The 19,445-nt window shown below is 39.1% G+C and overlaps 1 protein-coding gene across 1 annotated transcript; it reads left to right on the top strand.

Annotated features, from left to right (window-relative positions):
* The first annotated feature begins 398 nt into the window (after nucleotides 1-398).
* NTMT2 (N-terminal Xaa-Pro-Lys N-methyltransferase 2) lies at nucleotides 399-19,098 on the top strand. The gene is made up of 4 exons (XM_059675492.1): nucleotides 399-650; nucleotides 12,342-12,517; nucleotides 17,845-18,094; nucleotides 18,827-19,098. The coding sequence occupies exons 1-4, from the start codon at nucleotides 497-499 to the stop codon at nucleotides 19,096-19,098; spliced, it is 852 nt and encodes a 283-aa protein (XP_059531475.1). The 5' UTR covers nucleotides 399-496.
* Nucleotides 19,099-19,445: the final 347 nt, after the last annotated feature.

Raw genomic sequence — 19,445 nt, 5'->3', positions numbered from 1 at the left:
TTGAAGGGTCCTTGTAATTTGAGGATTCAGTGTTCCAGAAGGAGTGCATGAAAGTCAGGGAACAGGATCTCTTACAAAATAGTCACAACTCTTTGAAATGGAAATGAAGCTACTGCAATTTAGGGATCCAATGAAAGCAAATCTTCAGGGTGCTGGAGACTGTGCTGCTGCCTGTTTCAAGTGGCAGCTGAAGGAGGGAGGTGTGCTTTTTCCTGGATGAGGCAGGATCTCACTCAGCCTGTTTCCATCTTTACTTAGCACCTGCTGGCTTGGAGTGGTGTCACCCAAGCAATCAGACGGGTGGAGGTGCCAAGAGCCTGACCTCTGGTGCCTGCTGCCCCTCCCTCCATGCCCCACGATGGCCTGTCCTTATATAGACGGACAGGGACTGGTTTAAAATGACAGTCTCAAGTTCGTGTAGGAAGAGAAAGCTGATTCAAAGAAACAGCCAGGCAAGCTTCCTTTTTCTGTAGGAATAATAATATCCCCCTTCTCCATGGCCCACCTGGGAGCCCATTTCGCCTTTAGATCCCGCTGGCAGAAGACCGACGATGAACTCTGTCGACATAGCATGTCCTTTATTCTTCACAAAGCCATTCGCAACGACTTCTTTCAGAGCTATCTCTACCTGCTGGAAAAAATTCCCCTGGGTGAGTCAGAACTACTAGACAAGGAAGAAGAAATGATTTGAAAGGACTGTGTGAGGTTGTGGGGTTTCTAGAAGAGCAATTAGAACAAGGACACTTTTCAGACACTAAGAACTCATCAAGATGACATTCTTTGTAGAGAGTGCAAAGGCCAAGTGCTGCCTGGCAAGTCAAGTCTCTATTCTGGGACTTCCATGCACCCCTGTGCACAGAGATTTGCTTTTCTGGGCGTTGGTTAACTGACTATCAGGCTTATAGAAATTAACTTGTTTTTAATACTTCCAAGAACATGAAGATGGGCAAATTAGGCAACTCAACGGTGAGAGTATTAATGCAGTAGTGTATAAACTAAGAGTTAAAAAGAAAGACTAACCAGTAGTAATTGATAAATGTGTCCATGTGTGTGTGTGTGCGCGGCGCTTGTATACTCCACATGATCCTTTCTGGCATTTCTGAGTCAGAATAATAGAGAGTTTAAAGGTGCAGATTTTAGTTGAGTCTTTGGGTATTGAGAAAAAACTGGGACAGTAGTGTGTCTCCATTTTACTTATTTCTTCTAGTTTTCAGGAAGTTAGATAATAGAGCAATAAAAAGCTTATCTGGCTTGTCTACATGACTTTGCTCAGCCTCTGTGAAAGTGGTCACTTCAGGTCACTCTTAGCAGTACTAAAACGGAAATAATTTCCAATTAATGAGTGAAGTGTCCCTCTTTGATTTATATTTCCCCCCAATGAAAGCAGGAACAGTCTGTATCAGCCCCAGTCTGTTTTCTTACGGTTGCCTGAAAGCCCCATTGTGTACTTGATGTGCAAGGCTTCCAGACATGAAAGCGGCTATACATAGTCTTTGTATTGCAGTCAAGAAGCTATGTGCTAGCAACCTGCCAAAGTCTCTTTTTAGAAATCTTTTCTGAGGGGATCTTTATTTCCAGACATATAAATACTTTCATATCAAATTTATATGCTAGGTGTACCGGTTAATAATGCAGATTTTTTCACTAGATGGAGTTACACATATGTTGATATATATGCGATTTCATATGTATGCTATTTTGTTATATTGCTCCTTCAGATTACCACTTGTTCCGATCGATGACACACGCACTTTCTGAGCAGCACTTCAAAATGCACAAAGAAGTGGAAAATTGGGTCTCTGAATAGTCTGCCTCAAAACAAGAAAAGTTCTATTGGGACAGTATCCACAAATTACCTGAAAGATGGGGGAAATGTGTGGCTAACGATGGACATTACTTTGAATAAAGCACTTTTGGTGTTTCTCTTGAAATTATCGTGTTTTCTACCAGCTAATAATGCAGATTAGCTATTAACTGGTTAATAATGAGGATTATCTATTAACCGGTTAATATTACGGATTTTGTAATCCAAAGAAAATACAATAGTTTTAAGAGAAACATCAAAAGTGCTTTATTCAAAGCAATGTCCATCTCTAGCTGCACATTTTCCCCATCTTTCAGGTAACTTGTGGATACTGTCCCAATAGAACTTTTCTTGTTTTGAGGCAAACCATTCAGAGACCCAATTTTCCACTTCTTCGTACATTTTGAAGTGCTGCTCAGAAAGTGCATGTGCCATTGATCGGAACAAGTGGTAATCTGAAGGAGCAATATGACAAAACAGCGTACATATCAAATTGCATATATATCAACATATGTGTAACTCCATCTATTGAAAAAAATCTGCATTATTAACTGGTACACCTAGTATATTTCTTATAAAAAATTTCTCATTGGCCCTCACGGCCATACTATGGGATTTATAGGGTATCATTCTTTTTTCTAAATTTTCTTTATTGATTAACATATTACATATGTGTCCTTATCCCCATTCCCCCCCCCCCCATTCATGCCCTCACCCCTCCTGGTGTCTGCGTCCATTGGTTAGGCTTATATACATGCATATAAGTCCTTTGGTTGATCTCTTCCCCTTACCCCCACCCTCCCCTACCTTCTCTCTGAGGTTTGACAGTCTGATCGATGCTTCTCTGTCCCTGGATCTGTTTTTGTTCATCAGTTTATGTTGTTCATTATATTCCACAAATGAGTGAGATCATGTGATATTTATCTTTCTCTGACTGGCTTATTTCGCTTAGCATAATGCTCTCCAGTTCCATCCATGCTGTTGCAAATGGTAAGAATTCCTTCATTTTTACTGCAGCGTAGGGTATCATTTTTCCCCCCTTCTCTCCCTTACCCCCATCTTATATTTTCAAATGAGGAAAATAAAATTCAGAAATGACGAGATCTCATGTAGATACCAAAGACCAGGGCTCTTTCTGGTAGATCTCACTGCCTATAAATAATTCTCTTAGGACATCAATTACAATAATTAATAAGGGGCAGGTGACTGCCAAGTTTTAAAAATAATTACTAGAGAGAAAAGGAACTCATCTCTGAAAGCAGTGGGAGATGAGTTAAAAAGTAAGAATAAAACAGTCTTTTCTGAAAGTCAGATGAAAATTATTTGGGACAAGTAGAGTATACTTTATATTTGGCTTCAATCCTTTTTTTTCTACCTAGAATAGTCATTTTATCTATTTTTCTCCTTGTGAACGTGCTGATGGTTTATCAATGATTTCCAAACTTAAAAAACATACATATTAGTATTAAAATCAAACCCTGTGACAAAGTCTTCCATGGAAGCCCAATGTAAAATACAGGAAAAAGTGAAAATTTTCTGCTTCCTTGCTCTATCCTCTTCAGCTCCTGGGGTGCTTCTGTAGCACCCACAGGGTTCCATAAACACAGTTCGAATACCATTCATTGGTTCTAAAGCAAAGATGACTCCATATTACTTAGTTGATTTTCCATAAATGGGCACTGCTTATTTTCTCTGGCCCTATGATTCAGCCCTGACAGTTTCCCCTGAGACTAATAGAGCTAACCCCATCCAGAGTATTTCTTTGATTTTAATAACTGAGGGCTATTTTAGTCAGTATGGGCTAGGCTAGTCTGCAATAATAAATTAACCCTGAAATCTCAATGGCCAAACATATAAAAGTTGATTTTTCACTTTTGCTACATCATCCCAATAGGCATTATTACGGGGCAGGGTCTATGTTCCACATAGACATTCAGGAATCCAGGATGGTAAAGGTTCCATCATCTAAAATATCACTAGTCGCCATAGCAAGGGAAGCTAGGAGCCAAAAGTTTGCCAGCTATCCCTTAAATATTTTGTTCCAGAAAGACATATATTACATTTGTTTAGACAGTGGTTCTCAACCTTCTGGCCCTATAAATACAATTCCTCATGTTGTGACCCAACCATAAAATTATTTTGGTTGCTACTTCATAACTGTAATGTTGCTACTGTTATGAATTGTAATGTAAATATCTGACATGCAGGATGGTTTTAGGCGACCCCTGTGAAAGGGTCGTTTGACCGCCAAAGGGGTCGCGACCCACAGATTGAGAACCGCTGGTGTAGACCTTAGATGCAATCTTCAGCATCTAAGAAACTATTTCCAGGACTGACACCACCTAGTCCCCAGAATAGCTGCAGGGTTTAAGGATCTTCTAACAACCCCTTTGGCGGTCGAACGACCCTTTCACAGGGGTCACCTAAGACCATCCTGCATTTCAGATATTTACATTACGATTCATAACAGTAGCAACATTGCAGTTATGAAGTAGCAATGAAAATAATTTTATGGTTGGGTCACAACATGAGGAACTGTATTTAAAGGGCCAGAAGGTTGAGAACCACTGCTTAGAGAGAGTTTCAGGTGACAGTGGATTTAAGCTTTTCCATTTACAAATAAAACTCAGCCAGGGGAAGCGCTCCCTCCTTAGCTCCACTGGGGTGTTTCAGAGTTGGCTTCCCCTCCTTTGATGATTTCAAGGCTCCACAGAAGTAAAAATAAAGCCCTTCTTTTAAAAGGTTGGGGAGTCTTACTGCACAGAGAGCTTGTTGTTCAGGGTGATTATAGGAAGAGTGGTGGCTAACCAGACCCTTTGATTCCTTCTTTCTTCCTTCCTCCTTCTAAAGGCCTGCGATAGGCAGCCAGTCTCATACCAGCACACAATCAGCAAACTTCAGTTATGGGGACATTTACTGAAATAGCCCTGGCTAAAATCTCCAATGGAAGAGCTTGCTACACCACTGAACACAGCAGGTCTTCAGAAAGAAATGGGAACAAGCCTATTACTGTTCTCAGTGTTTTGCATATATTATCTTAGTTAATACTCACAACATCCCTATTAGGTTATACTGCTATTCCCCATCTTGTATCTGAAGAACTGATGCACAGAGGCATTCTGTAACTTGCCAGAGATCATGGGTGGTGGTGGTGGTGGTGGTGGTGGTGGAGGAGGAGCAGGACCAGAACCCAGGCAGTCTGACCCCAGAAGTCTGTCATTCTTACCCACAAAATTGTGTCGCCTCCCAGTGTAAATGGCAACTCGACTAATGTGGGCTGGTATAACTAGAAATTCTTTCAGTTGGAGTGAATGACTTTTCCGAAGTTGGCTGTTTGTGAACAAACAGGAAGGAGAATAGGAAGACAGTTTATATAAATCTCCAGTTTGTATGCCAGTGCTCAAAGAGGCCTTTATACATACGGCCCAATAGAAGATGTCCATGTAAGTTACTCCTCAGTAATTATCCTAGCACTATCCACAGCCTATTTCTGAGTACACAGAGTCACTGAATATTTATTAATTGAAAATTGAGCTCCTTGACTTCGTTAAAGGTTTAATCTAATGTCACATTTAGAACAATGGTCCCATGTGGTTTAGCAGACTGAACAGAGGCTTTGCATTTCAATAGGTGTGGGTTAGAACATGGGTGTAACACTTATTTCTATGTGACACTGAGTAAGTTATCAAATCTTTCTGGCTCTCTCATTACTCATCTGTAAAATGATGGCTATCATCCCTGTTTTGTAGTATCATTGTAAGGCTTAAAAGAGACAATGTGAAGAGATGACATGAAATTGACCAACAGAATGCCTGGCACATGGGCAGTGCCCACCAATTGTTAGGACCTCCTTTAATTTACCCTTTTTTAGAGGAACCAGTATTTGAGGAGGAAATTAAGAACAAGGGTCACCAATTTGCCATCACAATTAAAATCCAGAGTTAATAAAAACATTTCCTATAAGACACTTAGAACTTCCAATTGAAATTCAGCATATAACTACTGACGTTTTTCAAATTGATTGCATCCCCAGAACTCATGGTACAGTGATACATTTTCAAATGTTTACTGTGACCTTTATAATGCAAATGAGGCAAGATCTTTTTTTTTTCTTTTTAAAGAATTGAAGAACCAGATAATTTCCCTTTTTATTTAGCAGACTTTCAGATACAGTATGAGATGGATGAAATATGGGTTTGGATTTAAATAGACCTGGGTTTAAATCTCATCTGTGTCACCCCCTATCTACTTAATCTTAGGCAATCTAGTTAATCTCTTACTGCCTTGTTTTCTTTTATAGATATAACATTTATATGACATATTCAGTTAGATATACAGGCTTCGCATATGTAGTCATATATACATGCTTGATCAATTATAGTTACTATTCTTTAATTATTTGGGCATACCTAATTAACAGGATAATTATTTCATAACTGTACAAAAAGTGTGAGCTGTGTGCTTATGTGAGATTTTTATTGCAGTCACTCACTGCTTTGTTGTATTATTCAAAGTACAAAACAGTAGATAGTACTCATTTGCTCAATGAACATTCAAAGGAGGCCTACTATGTGTTAAGCATAATAGCAAGTGCTGCGGTTACAAAGAAAAGGTATACCTTACCCTGAAGAGGTTGGTGTAGGAGGGAGACCCACACATCATCTCAGTGGAATGTGGAATGCAGTGATAGACACACTACAGGGTGCTGTAGAGAGAGGCACTGAGGAGGCATGGCAGTTGCTGAATCAGCTTCTGATGCATAATCTCACCAGGAAAAAAATCTCCAGTCCCTGTCTGACTCTGGCCTTTTACAACTTGACAGCAGGTCAGGTACAGCACTCAAGTAGGACTAGAGAGTTATGAAGACACTCAGTCAAGTAGGCAGGGAATAAGACGTGTGGTGGGAGCTTGAGTAGATCCTGGCTGAAGTGAGGACCTTTCCCTCCTCCCCAGCTCACTTTGCTTCATTTGTGTTGAAGCCTGAAAAGAATTTAGGAAATACTGAACTAGCTCTGAATTTAGAAAACAGCTGAAAAGGAAAAAGCCCTCTAAAACTTTCAGGGTAGGCAGTGCATTATTTTAAAGACAAGAAGTACCAGACACCTAAAGCATGCAGGGAACAAATAAAACCTAGAGGGACTCTCAGGACCATTCCTAGACTTGGTAATGACAACTTTCTAGCATTCTGGCACACCCAGACCTTCAGATTCCACCAGAAACATGATAAAGTCCCACTTCCCACCCTCCCCTGTTGGTGAAAAAAAATAGATATGAGTTTGTTATCTTAAGAGTCCACATATATATAAGATCATATGGTATTTGTCTCTGTCAGACTTATTTCACTTAGCATAATGCCCTCAAGGTCCATCATATTGTCATGAATGGCAGGATTTCCTTCTTTTTATGGCTGAATAATATTCCATTGTACCTAGATACCCTTCCCGTTTTTTCCTTCTCTCTCTCCCTCCCCTTCTTCTCTCCTCCCCTTTTAACCATTACTTCTTTAATGACTAAATTGGGAAATGTGCATCTTTTTTTAAAAAATCCTCACGTGAGGCTATTTTTCTATTGATTTTTAGAGAGGGTAAAGAGAATGGGAAAGACAGAGAGAAATATCTATCAATGTGAGAGAAGCACATCGATTGGTTGCCTCCTGTGCCCAGGCAGGGGAGGAGCCTGCAACCAAGGTTCATGTTCTCAACCCAAATCGAACCTGGGGCCCTTCAGTCTGCAGGCCGACACTCTATCCACCGAGCCAAACCAGCTAGGTTTCACCTGAAAATCTGTATGGAAGGTCTTAACTTTTCATAAGGGAATCTCCTAATTGGACTTTATTTTCTTATTTAAAAAAGGTTAACTTTATCCAGTATCTGTCGCAAATCATTTCTTACTTACTATCTCAACTTGCCTATATAACATCTGCAGATTCTGAGGTCAATTTTCAGTTGACAAACAGGTCTAACATCTGAAATAAAGTTTGAAATAGCTATATCCAACCATTAAGCAATAAAGATTTTTTAAAAAAGTAACAAAGAAATAAAAAAGACAATAACAAATATGCGCACATAGCTATAAACACAATTTTTCTTAGAGACGTCACAAGACCTTTATTCCTACTCAGGGCAAATGAACTTGTACTCTGTTTTTCTTTCTGTAACAAGTAAACCATTCGAAGGCCTTTGGGAGTTCAGCTCAAGATGTAGGTCAAGAAATAAGTACCCTATTATATCAAGAACTAGAGTATCTAGTCCCAGTCTTAGACTACACCAGTTTCAGAGAGACATTGCAATCCTATAAGAATAAGCCACTAAGATGTATTTCTATAACGAAGAGGCATGGGCAGATGACTACCTTATCTCAGTCAACTTGCACTATAGCAAAAGCTATCAGGAGGGGAGAACTTGGGGCTGGCCATGACACCTCATATATCTTTTTAGTGAAATGCTCCTGTCAATTAGGTGAAAATGAGAACCCAAGCCCATAACCATAAAAACTTACCAATTGAGTCAGACCCCTGCTGAGGTTGGCATTCACTTGTGGTCTAAATGTTTCTGGCATAATGGACCGCTCCCATTTCCAGATTAAGGGTTTTAATAGACTCCACCAACTAGTTGGCTTAAGCAGGTGATGATGAGCGTGGCTGTTCTGCTGCTTTGGTTGGATCAAGGAGAGCTCTGAACTGTGGCTTGCCTGTGATCCACGGCAGCATTTGACTCTGGGAAGACCCCGTGAACTGTGATTTGCTAACCTGGTTTGCTCAGATATACAGAGGGATGTGGAACATTCATGTTATTGAGATGGTGACACTTGATATTTGTCATCCTTGTTGAATTTATAAGCATTTATTGAGCCACCTGCTGTTTGCACAACACTTTACCAAGTGCTAGGGAAGGGGAATTGGTTAGGTCAGAGGTTCCCAATATTTCTGAACATGAGGACTCTCCTTTTAATGTATTTTCTCAATCAGTAGGTAATTTGTGTATAAAATGAAAAAAATAATCTACATATTTATTAATACTTTTAATAGAGTTGTACTTTAAAAATAATTTATGTATAATAGTTAATATACATGGAAGATATAGTACATAATGTTTTTAGTCACTAGAAAATGATGTATGTGGGAATTGATTCATGTATTCCTTTCAGCAAACTTATGATCATTTAAGAGTCCAAACATTGGCTCCAATATCTTCAAGTTGGAAAAGACTGATGTAAATGCACAGATGGGACATATTACAATGGATCTTGTTATTAGATTTTTAACTTTTAGAGTCAAAATTTGGGACAATGTAATTGTTCAATTCAGAGCCAAGCAGTGCGCTAGTCTAATATCACAATCTTGGTATTACCTGAAGAAAGATGTTCCTAGTTAAGGTTAAATAGACTATCTTTTCTTATATTTCTTCTACCCCAAATTATGTTATATTTTGGTTTTTTTCACATCTTGATCATAACATTTTTGTACTGTTGCATATTTTGCTTGGAGCGTTCAATCATCTTTCATTTTTGGTGGTTGAGATTAAAAATACATATTTCTTAGGATATCATTACTGTCTCTTTTCTTCTTACCTACTCTGTTTATTATCCAGAGTCCAGTTCATTCTACTACTTAAAGACATTGTTTTCGCAGCCTACATTTTCTATTGTAATATAAGCTGATTTTTTCTAGATCTGATAAATATCTGTGATTCGGAGATTTCTTTTCATTGGATTCCTGAGTTAATTTCATCATCTTTTGTAACATACCTTCTCTTGATTTTAAACCTCATTGGGCTGAAATATAGCTTTGTTCTGAAGAATGAATCCATAGGAGGTAAATAGTCTTTCACGTTTGACTGGGGATTAAATTTTAGCTTCAAAATAATTTGTCTCAGAATATTAATGACACTATTCCATTGTTTTCTAGTGTTTCTGATGAGAGTTGTGTTTTTATAAACCTGATTCTAATCCTTTGAACATAGGGTTGCCAGATAAAATTAGATGCCAACTAAGTTTGAATTTAAGATAACAAATTAAGAAGTTTAGTATACGTATACCCCATGTAATGTATGATATTTTGAGCATACTTATACTAATAAGTTATTGTTTATCTGAAATTCAAAACTAATTTTGTGTCCTGTATTTTTATTTGCCAAATTTGGCAACCCTATTCTAAGGTCAATCACTATTTTCCCTTGAAATATCTTTAGAATCTTCTCATTACTCTTTGTGTTTTGAAATTTCCTAAGGATATGTATAAATATGGCCCTTACTTAATTATTATTATTTCTAATCCATGCTGGTCAGTACTTGGATCTTACAATCTCTTTCAGTTCTGGGAAGTTTTTCTATATTATTTCTTTAATAATTTTCTTCCCTCCATTTTCTCTGTTTTTGAGAATCCTGATCAGCTTGATGTTGGTCCTCCTAAATTAAGTCTTTATAGCTCTAATCTTTTTACTTCTATATATATATATATATATTTTAGAGAAAGAGAAAGGGAAAAGGATAGAGAGGTAGAAACATCTATTGGCTGCCTCCTGCATGCCCCCTACTGGGGATTGAGCCCACAAGCTGGGCATGTGCCCTGAGCAGGGAATCAAACCGGTGACCTCTTGGTTTATGGGTTGATGCTCAACCACTGAGACACAGCGGCCAGTGGTTGCTAAAGTAAACACAATAAAAAATAATCTTTGCCCTAACTGGTTTGGCTCAGTGGATAGAGCATCGGCCTGTGGACTCAAGGGTCCCAGGTTCGATTCCGGTCAAGGGCATGTACCTTGGTTGCGGGCACATCCCCAGTGGGAGGTGTGCAGGAGGCAGCTGATCGGTGTTTCTCTCTCATCGATGTTTCTAACTCTCTATCCCTCTCCCTTCCTCTCTGTAAAAAATCAATAAAATACATTTAAAAAAAATAATCTTTTTATTTCTGTTTTCCATATCTATCTTTGTATTTATGTCCTGATAAATTTACTCAATTTTATATTGGTAATCAAAACTTTAATTTCTAAGAAGTCTTTGTTATTTTTTGAATTATCATTTTCTTGGCATGTTATCATTGATTCATGGATACACCAGTTCTCATAGCTCTCTAAGGATATATGAGTTTTTTGTTTAGTTTTGGTTTATAGACTCATCTGTTTCTGGAATTATTTCCATTTCCTTTGGGCTTAGTTCTACCTTTGTCTTTCAGGATGCCATTTTACCCGCATGTGTTTGGAAATCATTGTCTACCCATAGTTCAGAATAAAGGACAGAGTCAGTGATTCTAGGTAATGGGGACTGTTTCCTCTGTTATATACTTCTCCTCTGAATAGAAAAGATGATAAGAAGCTCTACATGCCCAGGTAAATCTTACCAGACTTTGATGAGTGTGAGCAGGTGAGGTACTTGGAGTCCTCTATATGCCCAAATGAGTGATGTTTCAGGATCTCAACACTAACTGGTTTAGTTATCTTTAGGAAATTCATTTAAATTTTTTTTTTTTTTTTTTAGAGAAGACACATCCCCACTCCCAACCCCCAGGATTATAGCTATAATGCCTGTTGCTTTTGGGAAGGTGCATTTGTCCCCTCACTGGTTGGTCTAAAGATATATATATATTTATTATTAACTCTTACTTCCTTTTGCAACTATCCTGAGCTGTGACTTTTTAAACTTTGTTCCATGTGCTCTTTGTCTTCCAGAAATTTGTTGAAATAATGAGTCCATTTTATTTTCTTCATTGTTATGAATGGAGTTTATTAAAATAATTCTTGGGAAGTATTGGGAAGGAGGAAAGACAAATGCATGTATTCAGCCTACAGTCTTGAGCCAGAAGTTCCTTCCTTTCATCCAATTTCTATAATTTCTTCCTGAATGTGCTCTAATGAAAATATTTTATATCTATAAAGCTGCATTTAGGTTTACAAAACACATTTAAATGCATAGTCATTTACCCTTAAGAAGTTGTAACACATGTTTTTCTAAAAATAATATCTTAAGATAATATCTCATATGGTTTCTGAAATAATGAAATGACATAGTATATCATAGTATAATGTTTCTTAGCCCACTACCTGGTATAGAATAGTTGCTCAATAAATATTATGTTTTCTTATTATTTTATTTTATGTTGGTATGAAGAGGTATTTGGGTGTTATTGCTTGAAAAAGAGATAAAAAAAATAGCTACCCCTTAGATTCTCATAAAACATTTAGAGCTCAAAGATAAAACTCACTGTAAAACTTGTGACACTTATATTGCACTGTAGCAAACACTATTAAACTTTTTAGTACAGTAATAAGCTATAGTTTTATTAAACCATAAGGTATTGAATTATGAAAATGCCACATGATTATGATTTACACATAGGTAACAGAAGTTTAGAGGGGTTAAGAAGTTTCCCCAAGGTTAAAAGCAAGTAAGACATTGAACCAAACGCAGACCCAGGTCTTTAAACCAATGCCTGTTTCTCCAGAGCACAAATTTGCAGGCTTCTAAGAGGAAATCAATGTGTGATAAGATAGAATTTATTCTGTGATATAAATATTAATAAATATTAACATTTCATTTGCAGTGAAATTGTATGCTTTAACAAGTCAAGTCATCAATGGTGAGATGCAGTTCTATGCCAGAGCTAAACTTTTCTACCAAGAGGTACCAGCTACAGAAGAGGGGATGATGGGAAATTTCATTGAACTGTCCAACCCAGATATCCAAGCCTCTCGGGAATTTCTTAGAAAATTTATTGGGGTGAGTTATCCAACTACAGCTTCATGAGAAGGCAAAGTTCTTACAAACATTGAGCTCACATGCTTCTATGCTGTGATTTAAGCCATATTAAAGCTGTATGGTGCAGCCAAGTGTTAAGCCTGAAAGCCTGCTTTGAGATGCTCAGAAAGGATGGGTGACATCAAATCGTTTGTTTATCCCACTTGGCATTTTACCCTCCTAAGCACCGTCTAATCGCTCATGCTTCAGGGGAAGGTGAACTAGCAGTGCTAATATTACAATTTGGAGGTTAAGAAGATATCTCTTTTATTTATTTTTCTTTATTTTTAATCCTCACCTGAGGATATTTTTCTATTGATTTTCAGTGAGAGTGGAAGAGAGAGGGAAAGACAGAGAGAAATATCGATGTGAGAGAAACACATTGATTGGTTACCTGCTGCTCATGCCCCGACTAGGAGCCTGCAACCAAGGTACCTGCTGCTCTTGACTGGAATCGAAACCAGGACCCTTTGGTCGGCAGGATGACATTATATTCACTGAGCCAAACTGGCTAGGGCAAGAAGACATCCTTTTTAAAGTCTCATAGATAAATCAGTTGACAGCCAAATGATTGATGAGAGATCATACCATCTGGGATCTTGGGGTGATTTACTGATCCCCTCTAATAAAAATTTGATGTGGTAAGAGAATGCATACATATGTTTGGTTTTAAGTGCAGTAGAATCTCTTTATATTATTTTATACGTAGTTCAGACATTGCCTTGAAAGAATGTGATCCCTTTGTAGTCCTGTGTTGGGTGAAAGTCTACTTCCTTACTTCCATATTATATGGAGACAGTATAGAATAGGGGCCAAAATCTTGGGCTCTGGAGTCATTGTGTTATTTTTCCACTTGCTGTGTAAGCAACCTTGGGCTTTTCATTTAAATGCTCTAAGCTTCAGTTTTCTGACTGAAAGCTCTGACTGTGGCATAACCATGGAACCTGCCTCAATGGACACGTGATGATCAAATGAGATCCTATGTGTCAAGTGCTTCCTTTAGTGCACATAATTATTACCCCACAATCTAATTTATTGCTACTACTACTAATAACATGCTTTCATAAAACACATTCATTATATTTTAAGGAGCTTCATTTAGTTGTTAGAACAGCGAAGCTGCTGTAGGTCCTGTTGACAATATAAAGTCCTAACTGACAGTCAGGTTTTGTTCCATTGCATTCTGAAATAGTTTGCTTGGAATTTGGAACTAATTTTATTCTGATAAAAGAAACAGTGCAAATATTACAAATATCTGGGTTTAGGTTGTCAGCCTACTTAGAAGCATAATATTAGGACTATCTGTAGTGTTGAGGTGAGGTTCCCTTCCCAGCCAACCTCCCTGGAGCACCAAGGGTCTGAGTAGAGAAATAGGATCCGCATGGAACACCCATTGGGGCCAAAGTGTCTGGACATCAGCTGCAGCCATAAGGACTACAGAGCTGGGGATGCTGGCCAAGGCTGTTTATAGGTCAGGTTAACCTGGAGTATTTCTAGATCAGTGTCACTGACTGATTTCTCTGAGTGCTTTTTCTGAGATTGGCAGTCACTCTGCCAAGCCCATTAGGGGTACCACTTATTTACTCTTTACAACAATTCTAGGGGGCAAGTAACTGTTATTATCCTTGTTTTTACAGTTAAGGAAACTGAGGCCTGGAGAAGTGGTCAAGGTTATACAGCTGGTAAAAGACAGAGCTGGAACTTAAGACCAGACAGGTCTGTCTGACACCAAACTTCCTGCTCTTAACCATGACATATTTTTTCCATTTGTCTCATGAAGCAAAAAAAAAAAAAAAATCCTTACTTAAAAAAAATTTTTTTATGGACCACAGACCTCAACTCTCCTCCGGTCTGGCCCAGAGCAGTGCCTCCTGCTTGCCTGGTGGTGAGGCTGACTTTGATCCCAGTGCATTTCAGAGGCTTAGTTAGTAATCCAGCTGTCTTGTCACTCCCTGTGGAATGCCAAGCTGACCACAGGGATGCTGGTCTGACAGAGCCCATCCACACGCCCACAGACTTGGGAAAGGAAACGGCCTGGTGCTTGCATATTTATGTTGGAAAGAGTGAGCTGCTCTTTTCAAACAAATATGAAAAGTCCTTCTTAGCAGACAAGACTCATTGTGAAGCTGTGGTCTCTTAAGTACAAACATGGTCTTTTTATAAAGAATGCTATTTTGGTACTTTGACCTTAATAATCTGCGAAATGAGTATCCAGGTCAAGATACAAAGGAGGAGGGAATATGAGGATCTGACATGATTTACTCTTGTGTCAACTGGGAAAAGGCAGATTGACTAATTCAAAGTTTGGCTTTCCTTTCAACACTTAGTGACATGGGACGGAGGGGAAAGGTGTTTAAACTTGTTGTAAATGTGTTTACTTTAGCAAATAAATGACATCAAGATGATGTCCATTACACAGCTGACACTTTCCTCAGTTTTAGCTTTCTGGGGTGGTGATGGTGGTGATAATTTGTAAAAAATTATCAGTATTTGATGGTATTTCTCTTCTAACATTTCTCAGGTAGCATGACTAAAAACTCTGGGTCTAATTCGATACATACACTTCATGGTTTTTTACAGTGACCTTTATAACTGCCATTTTAGTTTTAAACTCCACTGGATGAACTTGAAATAATGTTCTTCAAAACAAAGTATATGGGAATAACCAAAACTAAAATGAAATTCCTGAGTATTTTACTACTTTATAAGAATCCATATGTATAAGGATAGCCCGGGCATCAGATCTCAATACAATCACAGCTTCAGACACTCATGGTGTCCAAGAAGCGGTGATGCCATACCTGAGACCAGTCTTTACTAGTAAACATCCCTTCTCAAAGGAGCCGCATGAGGCTGACAGAGAAAGAAATGTGGTGGCAGCACATGGGAGGCAGTGCCAACCACATGGAGTGGAAGGGAGTAAGGAGAACTAGGCGATAGCAGTGAGAGGCTAGAGGTACACAGGATTGGAGTGAAAGGCACCTTTTTCAATTTGTAAATAGCTATCATTTCAAGAATAACTAGTCAAATATCACACATCTAAATTGGTGGAAAATACAAATCAGAGTAGGAGCATTTTCCAAGGAGTTATATTTCAAGCACTTCTCTTCTCTGGGTCTGTTTCGTTGCCTGAAGAAGTAGGAGAATTAGACATGAGTGGTTTAAAAACTCCAGGTGGTTTCTAAATGTGACCCTTTGAAGGCCCATCAGGAGAATGGCAGGAAGGCTGAGTGTGTGAGGCCCTTCCTCACTGTAACCAGGGAAGCCTCAGACTGATTTATTCACTGAGAAAAAGGAGATCAGCTATTAGAATCTTGTTGAAATCAATCCTCTGGCATATTTCTCTGAGGCCTCTCTGCTTTATCATTCCATGGTTCTACTTCTAAAACCACTTGCTACAATAATGTGAGCAACATGATCATAGAGGCTGTAGGGCAGGTAATGATAAAAAAAATTGTAATGATAATCTCCAATTGAGCACACACATTTCTACTAGTCATTTTCAGTAGCTTAAACTAATTTCCCAGGTCTTCCCCCATTTTGTTTATGCTATGAATTTACTTACAAGATGCTTCTGTACAGCCATTCCAACATAAGCCTTTAGCCTATGCCTTTTTCTTTCTGAATTAGTTTAGTTTAAGTTATAAGATTTGAATGAGGGAGGTGGCATAGCATAAGGAGGAATGGCAAAGAAATGTCCTATGGGTTATCATGTCCCATTCCCATACTCAAGGCAGACATCACTAATCAGTCACAGACCTCTTTCCTGCTGAGTGTGAATGAAGCCTGAGAATTCCTTCAGCACAGCATTAGACAGACACTACTTAGGAAACCAGAGTTGGTACTTGAGGTGACAACCCTAAAGATGAACTGGCTTTGGAGTCACACAGTTCCCTGTTCAGATTTAAATTCTGCTATTAATTGTGCGGCATTAGAAATGAAAGTTTCCTCACTGCCAAATTGGGGAATTATCATTATCTTGTGTAACTGTTTTGATTATTCTAGTTATCATAGATACAAAGAGCTTACTACATACAAGTACTAAATAAATCATGGACATTATCATTCCATTTGGAAAGAAGCTACAATTGCTTCATTTTCCCCCCTTGTTGTACCTTTCTTGCTATGAGGAAGCAGATTCAGCTGGCCATGCATATGTACATATTTATATATATTACTTTATAAAAGCAAATTTGAGAAACTTTACATTAGTTGATTTCCCCTACTTTCACCATCTATCTATCCTTCCCTCACCCTCATTAATTTAATGCACAGACATACTTAAAAAAATTTAGGGGGTTTTGTGCCCAATGAATCATGTAGTTTCTGGTACAAAAGCAGAAAACAATTTTTAGCATGAAAAGACACAGGAGACTTTGCTGCAACCATATTTTATCCACCTGAATGCGCCGTACAGCATTGGGGCAGGGTTTAAAGTAAAATCCTAGCATTCCCTCAGCTCAGGTCCTAAAAATTACCATCCATACCAGAAGAGCAGATAATTCAGAGGCACCAAAATCAGTTCTGAAAAAACTAAAATTTCAATTATACCAGTATGAGTTGAAATGTTTTCAATGAATAAAATTTAAAAGTACTTACTGCTTTGCTTTTTTTGTGTGTTTGTTTTGTTAATCCTTACCCAAGGATATTTTTTCCATTGATTTTTAGGGAGAGTGGAGGAGAGAGGGCAAGGTAGAGAGAAACATAGATGTGAGAGAAACACATTGATTGGTTGCCTCCTGAACGAGCCCTGACCTGGGCCCAGGCAGGGGAGGAGCCTGCAACCAAGGTACATGCCCTTGACCCTTTGGTCGGCAGATCAATACTCTATCCACTGAACCAAACCATCTAGGGCTCACTGCTTTGCTTTTTAAAATAAAGTAATAAGCTATAGTGTAGGCTCATTTAGCAGTGGGTTTGTCCAAAAATTACAGTTAACAAAGTTCTATTTTCATAGGGCTTTCTATGACCTATTTCTTAAGAGAAAATTACCAAGTTATTACCAAGTTTTCAAATCTAAGACATGATTTCCTATAATCTTATTTTAAAATTATTTTAAAGACCTATATTTGGGGAAAATAAAGAAAGCAAAAACTAGAAAATGTTTGTGTATTTTTTGGAAAAGATAGTTGAATGTTCTATAATCTGATTATGGTAGTAAGTAGGTGCCCATACACATTTGTCCAAACTCACCGAAAGAAACTCTTAAAATAGTGATCTTTTTACATGAAATTGATCTAAATAAAGTGGATTTGAAGAGGTAATTGGAGTGTCCAAGGCTCAGAATGGGTGTCTGTCCTTTTGTGTAGGGGCCCGGGAGAGCTGGGACCGACTGCGCCTTGGACTGCGGTTCTGGGATAGGAAGGGTCAGCAAGCATGTCTTATTACCAGTTTTCAACAGTGTGGAGCTGGTGGACATGATGGAGTCATTCCTCCTCGAAGCCCAGAACTACCTGCAGGTCAAAGGAGACAAGGTCGAAAGCTACCACTGCTGCAGCCTACAGGAATTCACACCCCTGCTGGGGAGATACGATGTCATCTGGATTCAGTGGGTCTCTGGTTAGTCCTGCATGGCTCACACATGCCCTTCTCTCCTCCCCACAAAGAGAAGACAACACTGGGCTTATTTGAGAATTTGCACAGAGGGAACAAGGATACAAAGGGAGATCTACCAGTAGTTGTGCCTAGAACAGTTAGCTAGCAGGAGGTATCATGGGAACTCTTAAAAAGCTCTGGTCATTTTGATTTCTCCCCTGACATCCTCTGGATAAGCCTGACAATTTCCATCCTTAGGGATGGAGTACCTTTGGACCAATCTAAATCCTATTAGACACCTAAATACTTGAAAAATTTTAAAAATTGGGGCCAAAAAAAGTTTATTCCCATTTACGGGAAAACTGGACTCAGATTTAAATCCCCAGGAAATGAGACAACAGTGAATTTGATTTTTGGTCTATGTGTATATTGGAGGCATAGATGAGTGATAGAGTTGGGTTGTAGGGGGATGTGGAGGGGACGCATGGCATGGGCGATAGTTTATCTCATGCCCATGAGGTACATAGGCCAGGTAGTATAATATCTATTTTACAGATGGGGCATGAGCCCCTTCAAAGAGGGTAACTGTCCTCTTATCTAAATTTTTAAAGCCTCCTGCAATGAAAACAATCCAGGCTATTAAAAAAAAAAAACAACTCATGACTGAGTGAACAAATGGTCTCCTGGTTCTTTCTTACTCACCTTCTTTCCCACCCACCATTCCTTCTGTTTGCCCATCTACTTGGTCGTCTGTAGGGTACCTGACTGATAAGGACCTTCTTGCATTTCTTTCCCGGTGTCGAGAGGGCCTGAAAAAACATGGCGTCATCATACTGAAGGACAACGTGGCTCGGGAGGGCTGCACCTTAGACCTCTCTGACAGCAGTGTGACTCGGGACCTGGGCATCCTCCACAGCCTCATTAGGAAGAGTGGGCTGGTGGTGCTGGGCCAGGAGAAGCAGGACGGCTTTCCAGAGCAGTGCGTCCCAGTGTGGATGCTCGCACTGCACGTCGACGGGCGCTCCTGACCCGCGGTGGGATGGAGGGGCTGGACTGCACAGCGCTGCTTGGGACAGAGGTGCTCCCCTCTGAGGGGCACCTTGTAATTCATGGAGGAATGGAGAGAAGTGGGGGCAATGCATGTCTGGAAATGACTGGTGATGTCGTCTGTACAATTTCCACTAATTATAGAAGTACATGCAAACACTTTGGATTTTCCGAAAGATGAATGGAGCAAAATATAAGAAAAAAAAATGATTGTATATACCTAAACTGTATAAGTGTACACAGAAACCAGAAACGGAGCAATGTTCACAATTCTACACTGCCCGGGTCCCTGAGAGGACAGAGTAAGGTCTAGACCTCCTCTCTCTGC

The sequence above is a fragment of the Myotis daubentonii genome, chromosome 18 (assembly GCF_963259705.1).
Source record: "Myotis daubentonii chromosome 18, mMyoDau2.1, whole genome shotgun sequence".
Taxonomy (NCBI): Eukaryota; Metazoa; Chordata; class Mammalia; order Chiroptera; family Vespertilionidae; genus Myotis; species Myotis daubentonii.
Note: the sequence above shows the minus strand (reverse complement) of the source record. Positions and strands in the feature narration are given on the sequence as shown.